Source organism: Myodes glareolus, chromosome 2 (genome assembly GCF_982192425.1).
Source record: "Myodes glareolus chromosome 2, mMyoGla1.1, whole genome shotgun sequence".
NCBI classification, from domain to species: domain Eukaryota; kingdom Metazoa; phylum Chordata; class Mammalia; order Rodentia; family Cricetidae; genus Myodes; species Myodes glareolus.
This window is the reverse complement of record NC_142027.1, coordinates 6,207,328-6,222,517: the sequence shown is the minus strand read 5'-3', so window position 1 is coordinate 6,222,517 and position 15,190 is coordinate 6,207,328. Positions and strand designations below refer to the sequence as shown.

General features: G+C 41.5%; 1 protein-coding gene across 5 annotated transcripts in view; it reads left to right on the top strand.

The window, feature by feature from the left end:
• Nucleotides 1-15,190, top strand: part of Ttc3 (tetratricopeptide repeat domain 3) — a 98,599-nt gene that overhangs the window by 36,850 nt on the left and 46,559 nt on the right. For 4 of the 5 annotated variants that reach the window (XM_085685805.2, XM_085685807.2, XM_085685803.2 and 1 more), the window contains 8 exons: nt 833-878; nt 3,151-3,274; nt 4,323-4,386; nt 8,329-8,389; nt 8,729-8,813; nt 10,362-10,496; nt 10,981-11,061; nt 13,118-13,230. In XM_085685805.2, the coding sequence (XP_085541931.1) occupies nt 833-878; nt 3,151-3,274; nt 4,323-4,386; nt 8,329-8,389; nt 8,729-8,813; nt 10,362-10,496; nt 10,981-11,061; nt 13,118-13,230 (709 nt within the window). The remainder of the gene's footprint in view (nt 1-832; nt 879-3,150; nt 3,275-4,322; nt 4,387-8,328; nt 8,390-8,728; nt 8,814-10,361; nt 10,497-10,980; nt 11,062-13,117; nt 13,231-15,190) is intronic. The other variant, XM_085685804.2, reaches the window with a different exon arrangement.

The following is a 15,190-nucleotide window of genomic DNA, read 5'->3' as shown; positions in this document are numbered from 1 at the left end:
ACTTCTGTTCCGCTCTCTTGGTGAAGTCTCCTGAGTTCTCTGTTTCTGTCTGGATAGAGTATGATCGTGCTATGTTCAGCTAGGTGATTGAAAGTGATTTGTTTATTTGAAACACAGTAATCAAGTTTTTATTTGGTCTGTAGAAAAATACCCCTTCTTGCACTTTCTGATAACGTTTTTTAAAGAATTTTTTTTTTTTTACTAATTTACTAAGAAAGGGCCCTTTAGTATTGCTTGAATTTTTTTTTAACCAACTTTGCAACTAATTATGTAGCATGCGTACCATCTGTCATTGTCTGTCTGTCTGTCTGTCTCAGAAATGGCTGTGCAGATTAGGGATTTCAAGTCCTCACAGTTAATCCATTTCTGCCCTTGTTTTCTTTCCTTATTCATTTTCTTTCTCTGATACTTGATATTCCTGTGTTCCACTTCCAGCATGTAGATCTTCCTTCTGTTTGTTTTTTTACTTTATTTTTTAGGGGGTGGGGTGTTTAGTGTCTGTCTAGCTGACTGAACAACTCTGTTTACCGAGCAGCTGTTATCACCCAGCACAGCGCAGCTGTAAGATTGTGAGCTCCTTGAAGACAGGTACCACCGGTTCAACGTGTGTGCTGCTGGCGTCTCACCAGTGCTCATATGTGGTGGGATGTCTGACAGGACCGTGTAGTTTGATGACACCTTGAAATGGAAAGGCATTTAGAACTGTTAAAGTGTTAGGATTTATTTTTTGGCTTTCATACTTTAATGTTTTCAACAATCAGCTTAAATATGAAAATATTTTTAAAGTCTCTGCCAGTTCATTGATTACTGTGTGTGTGGTTGGCTTTTATAGGTCGGACATCAAATAAGAATCCACTTAAAGCTTTTTATGAAAGCAGGTGAGTTAATATCAGGTCAGTGGCTGCTGCTTGGAGAGGCTTTCCCCATGAATTGAAGAACCACTGTTTGCCAGTTTAAGAGCTATTAGCAGCTTTTATATGTGGTGCTGAGAGTTGGACTCAGGACCCTGGACATGCTTGGTGGGTGCTCTGTCGCTGAACTCCATACTCAGTCCTGTAGTGTCAACTTTTGATCAGGGACAGAAGAGAAACTTGTTTTGTATGTTTGGGGTATGTATGGGTGTGTATGCATGCACGTACATTTATAATTCTGTCCAAAACAGGTGACTTGGGAGTTCGTTGGTCTGCTCTTTTTCTGGACGTTTTGAATATAGATAGCCTACACCTGTGGGAAAGATTAAAATGAGATTTTAAAGTTGCTGGCTTGAATGGGGCCCACTGAGGCCATGCGGGTCCTGGCCAAGGAGTGCTGAGATGAAGTCTGTGCCTATCACTTCTCAGTGTCTTTCAAAGGCTACAGATAGACCGAGTGTGGTTATGGGTAAAGAAATCATAGCCAAGTGTCTACAATTGATCATTGGCAGTTAAGTAGATTGGAGAGGGGAAAGAATATGGTCAAAATATATACTGTATGAAAATTTAAAAATACTAATAAATGTAATAAAAACTAAAATAAGTCAAACTTTCTCTAAGACTTGTTCAGATACATTGGGTATCAAAACTGTTAAAACAGGAAGATTTAGTTTGTTGTATAGAAGGCGCCACTCTGTAAAAGGAACGGCGGGACACTTCCCACCTCCCACCCGGCTAGCTTTACACTCAGAAATAACTACACGGAAACTGTATTCATTTAAACACTGCCTGACCCATTGCCTCCAGCCCCTTATTGGCTAACTCTCACATATTAATTAATCCATGTCTAATAATGTGTGTAGCACCTCGAGGTCGTGGCTTACCAGGAAGATTCTAAACTGCGTCCATCTTGGAGAGGCGAGCCATGGTGTCTGCATCATTGCCTTCTTCCCAGCATCCTGTTCTGTCTACTCCACCCACCTAAGGGCTGGCCTATCAAAAAGGCCAAGGCAGTCTCTTTATTAACCAATGAAAGTAACATATAGACAGAAGGCCCACCTACATCATTTCCCATTTTTCTGTTTAAACAAAAAGGAAGGCTTTAACTTTAACATAGCAAAATTGCATATAACAAAACAGTTATAAAGCAAGAATTACAGTTATAATATTTATATCTGTTTTATCTTTTATCATAACTAAGGAAAACTATAACTATAACTAACCATTCTTCAACTCCATCAAAGACTCCAGAAGAATATAATATTACCTAAGCAAACAAGAAGTAAGCAACTTCCAAAACTCTAGAAATGACAGAGACATCTCGCTGTCTGGATAGTCACCCAAAGTTCCTCTGTACTGTTGGGGCATCCATCTTCAGCCTTCAGGCCCATAGTATCCAGCAGACATTTCCATGAAGCAGGAAATTTCAAAGGCAGTTCAGTCACTATCTGCTGTGTTCTACAGAATGTCTCACACACTCTTTCATGAATCAGGAACCCCGAAAGACCATCTCACCTTTAGGCAAGTTCAGCAGTCCTCTCTCTGCGGGTTCTCTGTGTTCAGTTGATGCAACAGTTCAGGCAAGAGCAGTTTCTTGCCCAAATGGCTAACCAACTCCATAAGGAGCCTCTTCGATGCCCATCTTCCTCTTGAAGTATATTGGTGCTGCCAGGAGCAGATGTGTCTCATTGTCTTGAAAAGCCCTAAGTTATTAAAACATTTAAAATGCCATATTCTGTAGTCTTTGAAAGATATGAAGAATGCCTATCTAACTGAAATATATCTCTATATCTAGGAAATCCAACTAACATGACTACAGACAACTATTATTGATCATTGGCAGTTAAATAGATTGGGGAGGGGAAAGAATATGGTCAAAATATACTATATGAAAATTTAAAAATACTAATAAATGTAATAAAAACTAAAATAGGTCAAACTTTCTCTAAGACTTGTTTAGATACATTGGGTATGAAAACTGTTAAAACAGGAAGATGTAGTTACTTTGTTGCTCTCAGACCCAGAACCACTTGTCTTGAACTAGTCTTAGTTTGAGCCCCCGTTCAGGCCGAAACTACTCTTGCTGTGGAAAGCCGTCTTAGCAGTAGAGATCTTTTCAGAATGCTGTTGTTGTCTTTTGAAAAATGAGGGCTGTGATCCTGCAGCTTGTTGGAAGAATCCTTCCGATTGTGTCAGCGTTAGGACTGACGCCATGGTTTGTTGTTGTTTGTCCCCCCAGGGCTTACATACCTAGAAACTCTTCAGCGCCTGCTTTTAGAACATCACTTAACTTTGTGGAAACAGAGAGAGCTTTCAGAAAAACTAAGTACAGAATGGCAAATGGTGGCGATCAGAATCAAAAGGTAAGCCAAGCTGAAACCTGCGACTGTTTCAGGTACGAGCAGCCTCACTTTTCACAGTGAAGGCTTGGTGGTCCATGTTTTGGTGTCCTCTGTATTGATACCAAGAAAATGATTCTCTCAATCAGGCAACCTGGCCATCTCATACAGCTACATAAAGATGATGTTTAAATGTCATGTGATTTACCTTGAAATCGCAGTTGTGTCTTAAAAATAATTTTCCAAATGCTGTTTTGCCACTTAGTTTTTTCTGTATGTCCACCATTTCTGTTTCTCAAGCAGCCTCTTGGGAATGAGTGACAGCGGAGCCTGGTAGCTGAGTCTCCTGCTCTTTCCTCACAGTGGTTTAGGTGTGGGGCTGTTTCCTTTTCTCCTGTGTGCAGTGTGTTTGGTTACTTGATGCTCTGCCAGCTCACCACCCAGAGACTGTTTGGGCTCCTAGGGGGAAACCTTGCCCAGGTCTGTCTGTCAGTTTTGTTGCCCCTGACAGCCGTGACCCCAGCCCTGAACTCAGTGCTGTATTCAGCTAGTGTCTTAGTCTAGTGTTTTTGGCAGACACCGCAAGACCTCTAGCCTGGCTCTGTCATCAGATGTCTTGGATGTATGTCTGAGATTTCCTCAGACTCATAGTATATGAAAAGATGAATTCATGTTTATATTTTGCATCCATATTTGAGGAAGGGAATAAGGGGGGAGGTGTTAGGTGGATGATAAGCAGAGAAGGAAATTTTTCCAAATCCCATAGATTCATTTTATGAATAATACAGAAAATGTCATTCAGTTAGAGAAGCAAACAGATATTGTTCAACAGTTTATACGTCAGGCATCACACTGAGCATCAGATTGTCCTTCAAGAATTGTCATTTATCTTGATTTCTCAGATCTAGAAATCATGATGTTTGCTTATTCATACCTTTAGGTTCATAACTAGCTGTGTATTTTAGGTGTTTGAGTGAATCCTATCATATTCTAATTTAAATTCTGTTTCTTAGGTGATTGCTGACACTTTGGCTGTATTTTAAAATCTCACTAGTTTTATTTTCATGGGCAGGTGGCGGATGAGGCTTTGAAGGGAGACGATTGTGACTGTGAACCTGAATTTCTGCCACCTCCAAGTGAGTAGACCCATTGTCACCACCTGAACCTGTATGTCTGAAAGTCTGTGCAAGCGTCACGTGGTTGTGCTCCTGTACTTGACGTTCGTGGTAATGGCACTTTAGTCACCTCTTCATCACTGGTGACAACCCTGACGAGGGTAGCTGAGGTGAAGGAGAGGCTGCTTTGACTCAAGATTGTCACAGGTCAGAAAGCTGCCTGTGTTGGCTCTGCTGAGGCTGTGGATGACGATGGCCGGAGTGTGATAAAGGCAAACTGCTTGTGTCCCAAACCAGGATGCAGTGAGACCAAGGGCAAGGCTGAAGCCCCTGTTGCATCTCTAGAAGACATGACATAAAGGCCTTTCCTTGGGCCCCTCTTACATAACAGGGAACGTGGTGGAATGGAACTGTAGCAGTTTGTTTCCAGGAAGCGTTGAGGGGACTGAGAGAAGACTCAGCAGTTAAAAACTCTGGTGCTTGTAGAGGACTCAGATTTGGTTCCTAACACCCATTAGTAATTTCAGTTCAGGGGTCGCAGACACCTTTTTCTGACCTTGGTCAGGCACTGGGTACTCAGTGCACATACATACATGCAGGCAGAACACTCCTATACATGAAATAAATCTGCATCAGAGCATGGACATACATACATGCAGGCAGAACACTCCTATACATGAAATAAATCTGCATCAGAGCGTGGACATACATACGTGCAGGCAGAACACTCCTATACATGAAATAAATCTGAATCAGAGCGTACACATACATATGTGCAGGCAGAACACTCCTATACATGAAATAAATCTGCATCAGAGTGTGCACATACATACATGCAGGCAGAACATGCATACATGAAATAAATCTTTATAAAAGATAACATTGCGGTCTAGGAAGATAGCTTACTTGATATACAGAGTTCTCTAAAGGGCCAGAATGGAATGGAATGAATATATGCCAAAAGATTAATGTTATATCTAGTTACATGATGTAGTCTGGATAATCAGTGTGTCTTTACGCAGGAGAGGCTAAGAACATAGTAGCCATTCAGCCAACAAGGCTGAAAGTTTCAGCTTTCCCAGTCTACAGCTGAAGGCCTAAGGATTCCTGGAAGCCACTGGCCTTCCATGGACCTTGGATTACCGAAGAAACTGCTTTCTAATGTTGGTGGACATAGCAGCATTAGCAGCAGTCGTCGCAACAACAAAAAGAGGAAGTTACCAGTATGACAGGAAACCAACTTAATCTCTTTCTCCCTTTGTGTATGTGTGTGTGTGTGTGTGTGCGCGCGCGCGCGCACTGCCCACATTTCAGGTGGGTCTTCTCACTGATCAAGAACATCTTTTACAAGTGTATCTAATAACTTGTCTGCTAGTTGGCTTCAGATCCAGTCAGGGTGACACCCTAGGTTAACTGTCACAGTTAGTAAACTGATGGTTGCACAAGCATGAGGACCTGAATTTGATCCCAACACCTATCTGAGGTCAGAGTGACGGCACCTGTCTGTAATACCTCTTCAGATCCCTGGCCAGTCAGCTTAGCTGAGTCCGTTAGGTCAGGTTTAGTGAGAGACGCTGTCCCAGAAAATGGTGCAGATGATTGAGGACGACCCAGAATGCACTGCTGGCCTCCACACACAGGAACACAGACACGTTAACAGACGAAAAGAGGTCATTGAATATATATAGTTCAAATAAATTCTGACTTTTCAAAATTTCAATACATTTAATTTTGTAAATCTAATAACAGTAATATAAAAATAAATAAAACACATTGCTCTTTCTTGTCTCCCCGTAATTTCCTTTAGGCCCTTGTTTCTGCTATTGAGAGTTTTCACCCTTCTCTCCTCTAACAACAGGAATCCTTTAAAAGTATTTTTTCCTTGATTGGCCTCCCTCATAGAATTTAACGCCACAGGGACTGCTTTTCATTCTGAGACAGGGTCTCAGTCTGCAGCCAAGGCTGGCCTCACCCTTTCACACGCCAGGATGCTGGGATTCCAGACGTGCGCCACCACCTGACTTGGGTCTTACTTTTATATATAAAAAGTACTGTTTGTTGTCCTCATATCAGAACATCTCATTTTGACTCTTTTTAGGGGTGATTTTACCCTATTGAGAAAAGATGTTTTTTCATTTGTAGTAGTTTAACAAAAATTCTGGAAACTGGGTAGTTTATTTCTGTAGGCTGAGGAATCCACTGTCCCGTTTCTAGCAGATGAGCATCTGCTAACGCTCTTCGTGGCTCGTAGATGGCCGTGTTCTTGTGTGTGCTCACGAGGTGGAAGTGCAGCGTCCATCCAGGGCCTCAGAAAGGGGTGACATCATCCGCGGCCTGGTCACTCCCTTGAAGGCTCCAACACTTGGCTGCACAGAGCAGGGCATCAGGCCACACCTGTGCTTTCACCTCTGGATGCTGTGTCTTAGTTTAGTTATGGGTTAATGCGTGTGCTTGTCCGTGGATGATGTGAGTATGCATGCGTCATGAATTTCTGGGTCTCCTTCTGTATTATAGTTTGATGAAAATCTTCCTAAAGTGGATCTGTAGACTTCTGCTTTTTACCCCTGAATCTAAGAAACCCAGATTTTCTTGGTGGTTAAAGGTTACCTCACACCACAGTTCCTTCTGCCTTACTTTTTCTCATAGTGCTCCTCTCAGGGTTGGAGAGACAAGACACTGTGACTTTTCTTCCTTGTTGGCTGATTGTTCTTTTCAGTGCTTTGGCTTCTGTCAGCTATTTTTGCCTTTCCTGCCTGCAGTTTCGTCTTCTCTCAGTCTCCATTTTCTCATGTCCAGTGCTAGGAGTTTGCAGCGGTAATTTGTGACGCTTGGAATTCAGGCCATCTTACCTAGTGCAGTCTAGCAGCGTGTGAAATGCCCTTAAGGATAATGCTTTAAAGGTTTTTAACAAGTTATTATTGAGTAGAACATGTAAATAATTTAAATCTTGTCCATTCGTCAAGCATTTTTTCGGGCAGAATACTCGAGGTCCTGGAATTAGTTTCGCAGCTTTGTGCACAGCAGAAGTCAAGTTCATAACCATTGGTAGCTCCAGTTCTAGGAACTCCCTCTTCTGACTGCCTCTGGCACCAGGCACACATGGTGCACACACAACGTGCAGGCAGGTCATGCATACACATACAATAAAAATAAATAAATCTGAGCATTAAAAGCATCAAAGCAGAATTCTGCTTTCAGGAGCATTTATGTTTGAGGCCCTCAGGGCTCTGGTCTCTGCACACTGACTCCCCACCCTTCCATCACACACAGCTCTCTAGCACAGCTTTGAGGATGTCACTTCCCTGGCTCCCTTCTCCTGCCAGTGGAGTAAAGACGGGGCTCATGGAGCTGGGGGTCTGCAGTGAAAGCCTGTAACTCGCCCCCTAATACCTGTCTTCATAGCCCATTTCTGTGCTTCCACCCTTGTGGATCTCTTTGGATAACATATTTTCTTAGTGTTTCTGAAATGAATGCCGATCTTGAGTTCCCATACTCTGCTTATCCTTTAAAATCAAGTATCTTTTTCAAAATATTCTCACTGAAGTGATTATTCTTCCTTCTGTGAATTAGAGAGCAATCACTGACTATGGAAGTAATATGTCAGTGGCCTCTCGGTTCTTTTGTTTTGTTTTACAGTTTTGTCTTTGGTAATGGTTTGTTGCCAAAGTGGCTTATGTCTCTTCCAGTCCATTTGTCAGCTGCCTGAGAGCAGGGCCTGTCTCCTGCCTCCATCTGTGGAGGCTCAGACAGTAGCTGTCAGATTTTAGTGTGTTCTTCAGCCCTGCACCGTCACTGGCTGTTCTGAGTATGTCAAGTTGTAGTCACATACTCCTTACTCCATTCAACATGTCTTTTGTTGCTGTTTTGTATGTTTGTAGTCCAGTTAGCATGCATTTTTATGTTTCACACATAGTCTTCGAGGTTTTATGTGCAGTTTCAGGAACAAATACTTTTATGTTACAGGTCAGCCTCCAAAACATAAAGGAAAACAAAAGTCACGAAACAATGAATCAGAAAAGCCCAGGTTTGTTTCTTCTGTAATTTTACAGGGTTTTAATGGTGATCACATTGGTTTTACAGTTACAATTTGGGTGGAATCAGCATGTTGGTAATATTTCTGTTCAAGAATTTGGGTCATATTTGAAATAAGTATCAGTAAATATTTTTTTTTCTTTATGTCGAACTGCTTCGTTTTGACAGTGTTTTACAATACATGTTTTTTTTTTCTCCTTCAGTTCTAATTCACAAGTGAGAATTTGGGTCATATTTGAAATAAATATCAGTAAATATATTTTTTTTTCTTTATGTAGAACTGCTTCGTTTTGACAGTGTTTTACAGTACATTTTTTTTTCTCTCCTTCAGTTCTAATTCACAAGTGACTTTACCAGTAGATTTGAAAAGCATTTTGGAGAAACAGTTTTCAAAATCTTCCAGAGCTATACACCAGGTAATAGAGAAGACTTTTCCTGTAGAAAAGTCTAATAATGCTAACTTCAAATGTTTTTTAAGTATTTAATATGGTTGAATTGCTTGCAGTTCATTTTCCTGCTGTAAAATCACCAGAGCCGACTTTTCTTGAATGATTTAACGTGAGTCAGATGACTGCTATATATAAACAAAGGAAACTTCATATAGAAATTATGTTACGTTATACAGTGATGAGATGGCATATTAACATGGCTGAGGATATTTTTCCTAAATATCTGGGCTATTAAAATTTCTGTTATTTTTAGATCTGTATAATAAATCTTATAAGTGACTAAAACAAATGTCTAATTGCTTAGAATCTAACAGATTTTAGCTGTGTGTTGATTTTACTAAGTCTAAAACACATGGAAGAATTGAAGCAGAAATAACTTTTGAAGATGCAAAAATTATTTAAACATTCACTATAGTTACTGAGAGCCCAGTTTGCTCATTCAACATGCTTGTATTAGAGCCCATCCCTGTGATAAGAAAACTGAATCTGTGGTAAGGTTTAGCCTGCTCACTGGGAACGTCCAGTCCAGAGAGTCTAATTCCCTGTACTGCGGGAAATAACTTCCAACAAAATTGTCTTGCTCTATTGATGTGTTTTCTCAGGTAACAAAGCAGTTAAAATTAGATCAGTTCTTACAAAGCAGATAATGGATATTTTTGGGAAAACGTCATGTTTTGTATTGTTAAGGCCATGCCTTAAAAGTAAATTTACACTGTATCTTAAATACTGTAACAAACCAAGTTTATACAAAAGACCCCTCTTTTCCTTGTGTATTTTGAGAGATTTTCTTATACTTGGTTTATTGGGTAGAAGTCACCAAGGCTTTCCCTAGGGGATAAGATCTTCTGGATGTTTGCAACCTTGCACACAGAAACTTGTCTTCTCTCATGCTGACTGGTTTATATGTGACCTTACCCTCCACTCTGTGGACCCCATTGCTATGCAGTTAAAATATAAATTTAAATGATAACATATACATATTGTCCGAGTAAGAGCCTTAAGAGTATTGGTACTTTTAGTTTTTTCTTTGTCTTTTCTCACACCTGACTTACTGACTTGCATCCTAATAATAGTTGTGTTTGGATGTATGTTAGTGCATGTCGACCATGAGAGGAGTTAGAACCTGAAATAAATAGCGTTTATTTCAGGGCAGGGTGGCAGTTGTTAAAACTCTGAGAGTGTTCAGTACATAGATTGCTTGTTCTAATGTGTGCTAATTTTAGTCCCAGCTACAAGACTCACCTGTGGAAGAGCTTGCTTGGCCTTAGCATGTTGCTGATGCGAGGAGGTAGTTAGTTAGGTGTTGGCCTGTCACTTATGACGTGCTCTGGGTCATGGCAGGAGATAGCGCAGGGGGTGGGGAGCACGCCATCAAGCCGCCCGCTGACTTCGTGTGTGTACTGCAGGTGCACTCACCCACACAAAAGAAATCATTGTAATTATTGAAAATCTTCATTTCTGATCAACTTACTGTCTTAAATTTTAGACTACTGTTTTTTGTTTTTTGTTTTCCAGGATTTTGCTAACATCATGAAAATGCTGAGGAGCTTAATTCAGGATGGGTACACAGCCTTGTTGGAGCAGCGCTGCCGCAGCGCAGCCCAAGCCTTCACAGAGCTGCTAAATGGTTTGGATCCCCAGAAAATCAGGGTGAGTTCCATGGACTGCAGCTCTGTTAGCTGTAGCGGTGCTCCTCAGATGGGTTTACTTTCTGTAATAGGTGACTCCTCCCGGCGTGGGAAGCAGGTAGTGCTCCCCTAGTGTGAGATCCATGTCACATTCCTTCCTAGACCATTGTTCATGACTTTTAGGGGCCCTGCTTTTGTTAGGTTAAGGATTTTGACTCCTTCCATCCTTATGCAAGGTTTTAAGGGCAGCTATCTCAGTCTGTCTCTAGGCCCTGTTACATGCAAAAGAATGCAACCTTTCTAATTCATAGTGAGTCGTGCCTTGTGGCACTCTGAGACTGTACGGTAAGAGGTTACAAAAACAGAACCTCTTATTCTGCCAATGTGTTTCTGACTCATTTGTTCTGTCAGTAAGGTGTCATATGCTTATTGTAGCTAGAAGTTACTCTAATGCAGCGTGGACAAGGTTGTGTTCAGATTATTAACTGATGCATTTTTATTGACAGCAATTGAACCTGGCCATGATTAATTACGTACTAGTAGTCTATGGACTTGCTATTTCTCTCCTTGGAATAGGACGGCCTGAGGTAAGCTTTTAGCAGATATAACTGAAATATGACATTGACTGTGGACGCTATTTAAAAAATGTTTTTCTGTTTGGCTCATTCCTTTCTTGAAGAACTGAAATAACTGGGTTTGACTTCATCTTTGGTGGTGGGGTAATAGCTAGGGTCTTACCATATGCCTGGTTTGACCCCAGACTTGGCACCCTCCATCTTACTTCTGAGCACAACGTAAGTTGTGAGTGGTTTGTTTTATAGGAAAGCTTGGCAGGGTGGTAGCTAATCCCAGCACAGGGCAAAACAAGGAGAGGCATAATTTTGAGACCTACCTGGACCAAGATCTAATCTCCAAAAAAGAAAAGAAAATTTTGTTTATATTCCTAGTAGAAGAAGACTATTCTTGGCAATTGCTAGGAAAATGTAACGTTACTAAGATAGGTAGATTTCAAAACCATAATGTCCAGGGAAAGGACATCATTGTGATTCTGTTGCTGTGTATAGTCGTGTAAACAGCAGAGCATTGTATTATTCGTGAGCATCTAAGTATACAGTCTGTAATCACATCACGTAACCATTGCGTATGGGGATAGAAGACGGAGGGGTTTGGGAAGGTTATAAAGGCCGTGCTAGTATAGGAGTGAGATGTTTTCTTAGAAAAATTAAGCATGGCAATGGCCTTGCTGATGGTCCTTAGGTCTGGTTGGTGAGTGCGTGGCTGCTGGACTGCTGCTTGAGTTGGGCTTCCCATAGCTGCATGGAAGGTTCCACTGTGACTTCCTGAGATCGCATGGCTCTTAAGCCTTCTGCGCTTCCCTGCGATGCTTACTTAGAGAGTTATTTGGTTTTCAGTCTTCTCTTCTCTGAATGCTGAAATTCCTGCAGATGTGTTCACCTTTTTTGACATTGCAGCAAGAAATAGAGCTTTTTTTTTTAAATAAAAAAGCTCATAAACTGTCGAGTAACTTTCTATTTTTGTATTTGACTGTATTTGCAGCTGTCCTTGTTTGCATGTGGCCCCGCAGGCTGTAGATAGGACATGCCTACAAGAGTGACCTCAGATGTAACAAGCCCATAATACGCCCTTTCTGCCAACTTGGCTCTAAGCTTCCCATTACATGCAAGATTAAATTGCCACTTAATTAAAATAAAAATGGATGCTTCACTTCCAAGGGTTCGTGGTACCTGAGGTCTTGTTCCTTGTTTTTAATGTGACAGCTAGATCATCTTCTGTGATCGTCTGTCTAGCTACATTTTCTAGTAGGTAGTTAGAGATGTATTTTTAACTGTACCATGGTAGAATATCATGTTTTGCTTTATCAAAATGGAAGAAATAGGGTTTTTTTTGCCTCTGATATACTGTAAAAATAGTGAAACTAATTTAAGGTATAGTAAAACTTACACATTCAAAAAAAATTTCACCAGACTAGTATTCCTCTTTTTTCTTTTCAAAAGGTTAGATGTAATAATTTTAGTTCTTTAGAATTTAATGCACGTGTTCAATGTGTCTTGATCATATTGACTACACACACACTTGTCCCTTCGCTCCTTGTGAAGCCTGCGTGCAGCTTCCCTTGCGTGCATTCTTGGCATGCCAAGCCCCATTTGTCCCGACTCTCTTCAGTCACAAGTACTTGCTGTTGTTTCTCTCAACTACAAATGTGTTTGTTGGTTTTTCAAAAGTAGAGTTATCTAAAGCACAGAGATCCCTATTGAGAACGGAAAGAAGGCACTCCAGTGCTGCTAAGTGTTCACCATGGCGCAGTGTGCACAGTGCTTTTCCCATTGCATATGGTGTCCTGGCAGTGTCATTGGAGGGACCTGTTTATACTGATAGCTGGCCTGTGCATTTCCGTAGATGTCTTTTGACTGGTAGGCTGTTTCCTTCGGAATTAGCTCTCCATTTTCATGGGTACCATGTCGATCAGAAATTTATGTAATTTATAAGAAAATGAAATATCAAAGGTAAAATTTTATAAGAACTTTTGACATAGGTGGCTTTTTTAAGCATTAGACAAGAATCAGCTTTGAAATAGTCTAAGCATTTCTCTCTTGTAAGTGATGGTTCTCGCTGTTCTTAAAGGAGCTGTCTGAAGCAGAAAACCAATTCAGAAGGATCATCGAACACTACCCCAATGAGGGGCTTGACTGCTTGGCCTACTGTGGAATAGGAAAAGTATATCTGAAGAAAAACAGGTGAGTGGAAGCCGTGGTGAGCCACAGGCTGACTATCTCTGTGATAGTTAATTCATTTTATAGAAGGGATTTTTGGGGGACTAAGGGATTTTTAGGTGAGCATATGTGTGCGTAACATGGAGATTTGCGGGGCAGAAGTGTTGTAGTTTTTTTGGTGAATATATGTGTACACACATGTATGCTAGAGATTGATTATGGGTATCTTCTCTTTTTATCATTATACCCCTCTATCATCATCATCATCATCATCATCATCATCATCATCATTATTATTATTACTATTATTTTGCAGTTTTTGGTTTGAAATACGGTCTCCCTATATAACCTTGGCTGGCCTGGAACGTAAAGAGAATAGTCTGCCTCTGCTTCTTGAGTGCTGTGTTTTAAACATGTGTGCTGGATATTTGTCTGTTTTTGTTTTATGTGTATGAGTGTTTTTCCTATAGTAATTCTGTGCACCGCATGCATGCAGTGCCTGAGGAAGCCAGTTGTCAGATCCTCTGCACTGGAGTTATGTAGGGTTTTTAGCTGCCACATGGATGCTGGTAACCAATTTCGGGTTCTCTGCAAAAGCAGCAAATGTCCTTAGCTACTAAGTTATCTCTCCAGCCCCTATTTTTTGTTCAGTTTTGTTTTGGTTTTTTTGGCTGGTTTTTTTCAAGACAGGGTTTCCCTGTAGCTTTGGAGCCTGTCCTGGAACTAGCTCTTTTAGACCAGGCTGGCCTTGAACTCAAAGGGATCAACCTGCCTCTGCCTCCCGAGAGCTGGAATTAAAGGCGTGTGCCGCCACCGCTTGGCTCGTTTTTTACGGTTTTACATTTTGTTTAAGGTCTCAGTGTATAGCCCCTGCTTGCTGTGTAAATCAGTCAAGCTTTGAAATCACAGAGATGCACCTGCCTCCCCAGTGCTGGAGTTTAAAGCATGTGTCACCTTACCCAGCTCCAGCATATTTCTTTAATTGGTTGTTACTGTGTGTGTGTGTGTGTGTGTGTGTGTGTGTGCGCGCGCAGTGCATGTGTTACAACACGTTGTGCACCTCAGAGGACAGTCCTCCACATTTACACAGGGTCCAGATGTTGAGTGCCACCCATCTCACAGGCCCTTGCACTAGAGTTTTTGAGCGAGTCTGTCACTGAACTGGAGCTTGCTGTGGAGCGAATCTGGGCTGACCAGTGAGCCCCAGCATCCGCCTTTCTCTGCACTCCCATCCTCCCCCCAGCACTGCTGTTAGAGACCTGTGCTGCTGCACTGCACATTTAAGTGGGTGCTGGGATCCTGAGCTTGGGTCTTCATGATCATCTTTGTTTGGGTTTCTATTGCTACGAAGAAATGTCTTGACAAAGGAGAACATTTACTTGGGCTTGACTGATAGGTAAGAGGTTTAGTCCATTACCATCATGGTAGGAAACATGGTGGCATGCAGGCAGAAGGATCTGCTAGCGGCAGAAAGAGAATGCCACACTGGGTATGGCCTGAGCATCCGAGACCTCAGAGCCCACCCCCAGTGACACTTCCTTCCTCAGTGCCTCACCTACTCAAACAAGGCCAGACCTCCCTGTAGTGCCACTCCCTAAGAGCCTAAGGGGGCCATTTTCATTCCCACCACCAATGGTAGTGTGTTTGCTGTCTGAGTGCAGCATGTTATTATGGATGTTACTTAAGGCGCTGCAGAGACTGTGGGCTGAGCACAGGAGCCTGTTCTCTAAACCTTTCTGTAGTGGGAACGCTTGCTCCTAAGTCTGTATGCAGCTGTTCTCTACACGCGTGGTTCCTGTCTTTCAGCCTTGTCTCCCTAAACTGACTGTAGCCCTGAGGGAACAAGAGTAGAGGCTTTAAGACTGTTCGGGTCCTTGCTTTCAGAGTTGGGGGTGTGCTAGGTTTTTTTTTTTTTTATAGAAAAAAATAACTCTTGATAATTGAATATTATTCATAATGCTTAATTCACCTTAAACCTTTTACT